This window comes from Pterocles gutturalis, unplaced genomic scaffold, assembly GCF_000699245.1.
Source record: "Pterocles gutturalis isolate BGI_N339 unplaced genomic scaffold, ASM69924v1 scaffold19497, whole genome shotgun sequence".
Classification (NCBI taxonomy): Eukaryota; Metazoa; Chordata; class Aves; order Pterocliformes; family Pteroclidae; genus Pterocles; species Pterocles gutturalis.
Genome location: NW_010115868.1, coordinates 9,740 through 11,740, shown reverse-complemented (window position 1 = coordinate 11,740; position 2,001 = coordinate 9,740). Strand labels below are relative to the sequence as shown.

Genomic DNA, 2,001 nt, shown 5'->3' with positions numbered 1-2,001 from the left:
CAGGCAAATTATTGCTCCATTTTATGGGCAGAATCCAGCCTTGCCCGGGGCAGAGGAGGGGCTGGCACACACTGCCTCTGTGCCCACCTCCTTCTTTGCTCGCTTTTCTGTTGGAGAAGCAACCTTTCTTTTCTTGCCAGGGATGAAATCCCGGGGTCTCTAAGCTCCCTGGCACTGCACGTGTGTCCCAAACACCAAGACAAGACCCCAGGACCATCCCAGCATTTCCCAAACCCACCCAACCTGTTAAAACCAGAGATGGATGTATCCGCCCGCCGCTCAGCCCCATTCCCCAAACACCGCCCGGGACGGCACCTTTCATTCTGAGCAGATAAACAGCGAGAACAAGGAGAGCAACCACCGCAACCAGGACCACGCCCAGGGCGGTCATCCAAGGATGGGCATTTTGGAAAAAGGGATCTGAAAAATAAAATTCCTGAAGGCGTTGGGTTACTCTGCAAGCAGCAATGGGAAGAAAATTATTTCTATTTCATGCAATCTCATCCCCAGCAGGTCTGAATGTCATTGACGGTGAAAATCAGTTCCTGAGCATACTCCACAAACTGACAAAAAAAAAAAAAATTAAAACCAATCCATTGTGGCAATTTAGCACTTGTCTGAGGCTGATGATGTTTTGACTGCAGACATTGTGGGGGGTTTTTAAAGGGAAAATGGGTTTCTAACCAAATTATTCCTAGTTAAATCGTGCTTTCTTCTCCTTTGGGAAAAAAAAAAATGTATTTCATTAGGCAACACAGGATCAGAAACAAGGTAAAGTGCATCATCAGCAACACTCCAGTGCAGAGCAGTGTCACCAGGAGACAGGTACAGGACCCCCCAGGGAAATTAAGTCTCCCAAAATTGTTCATCCCCAAATAAAAAAAGAACAGGACTGAAAAGTATGTGATACTGCCGTGCAGTTTGGTGCATGGTTAGTCCAGGTCATTGCACCTCTGTTCTGATATATTCCCCACTCCAAATCAATCTTTCGGTAAAAAAATGATCTTTTCTGTGTGACAAGGAAAAACTAAAAATATATTCTGTATAAGCAGATGCTAAAACAAGTCACTACAATTTATTTCTCATTCCAAACCAGTAGAACAGGATCTCATAGCAGGTGAAGCTAAGGGCATGGGCTGGTTTCTCCTTTTTGGGTTGGTTCCAGTGTCGGTGTTTAACCCAGGCGTCTATAGAAACTCTGCTACAAGGAGGGTTGTCTTTTCCCCCCCAAACGCACACTCAGAGACAGAACTGGTGAATTTTGGCAGCACACCTGCACAACCACTGTTGGAACCTGCAGCTGCTTGCGCACGCAGCGTGCAAAACACACTCAGCACACAGCCTGCAGAATGCTCCGGGGGTTCTCTGCCGGTGGTGCTTTCCCAGCGCGGCTCCACCGGGAATGTCACCAGGGCAATGCCCTTGTCCTCTGCTCACCTGCGATGTGAAAAGAAGCTGATCCCTGATTTTGGCTGTGCAGGGCATCTCAGACCAAGCAGGAGAGCCTCTGGTTCGTGCCCCTGGTGAGGATGATGCTGCTTTCCGCTGCAAAGAGTCCACTCTCCTCCTGGGTGACGCTTTCAGAAACGGATGGGAGATGATGTCCGTGGGGATCTTGCCACAGCACCTGGGGCTGGGGGTACCAGCCGGCCGAGCGACAGGCCACCCGGATCCCCCCGTCCTGGTAGTGCTCCAGGGTGATGAGTGGGACAGAGCCGCTGGCTGTGGGAAAACAGAGACCCCTGGGTGATCCTGTGGGATGCTGGGAATCGGGGGAATGAGGTGGCCTGGCTGTTCCGCCCCCTGACAAGGAAGGATGGACTTCGACATAGATAAATCCCAGGGGTTGAAGACAAGTGTCAACTGGAGTCAGGACATCTCTCACAGTCTTTTTCACTTAATTCAAAGAACTTGTGAGCACCCCCCTGCAGCGCTGCCCCCAGCTCTGGGGTCCTCAGCACAGGACAGACACGGAGCTGCTGGAGCGGGGCCAGAGGAGCC

At 50.8% G+C, this 2,001-nt stretch overlaps 1 protein-coding gene across 1 annotated transcript in view; it reads right to left on the bottom strand.

Moving 5' to 3' along the window:
* The window catches only part of LOC104463134 (butyrophilin subfamily 1 member A1-like), a 7,946-nt gene that overhangs the window by 4,123 nt on the left and 1,822 nt on the right, over positions 1–2,001 (bottom strand). Inside the window, 2 exon segments of the mRNA XM_010075347.1 lie at positions 316–420; positions 1,438–1,722. Coding sequence (XP_010073649.1) covers positions 316–420; positions 1,438–1,722 — 390 coding nt within the window.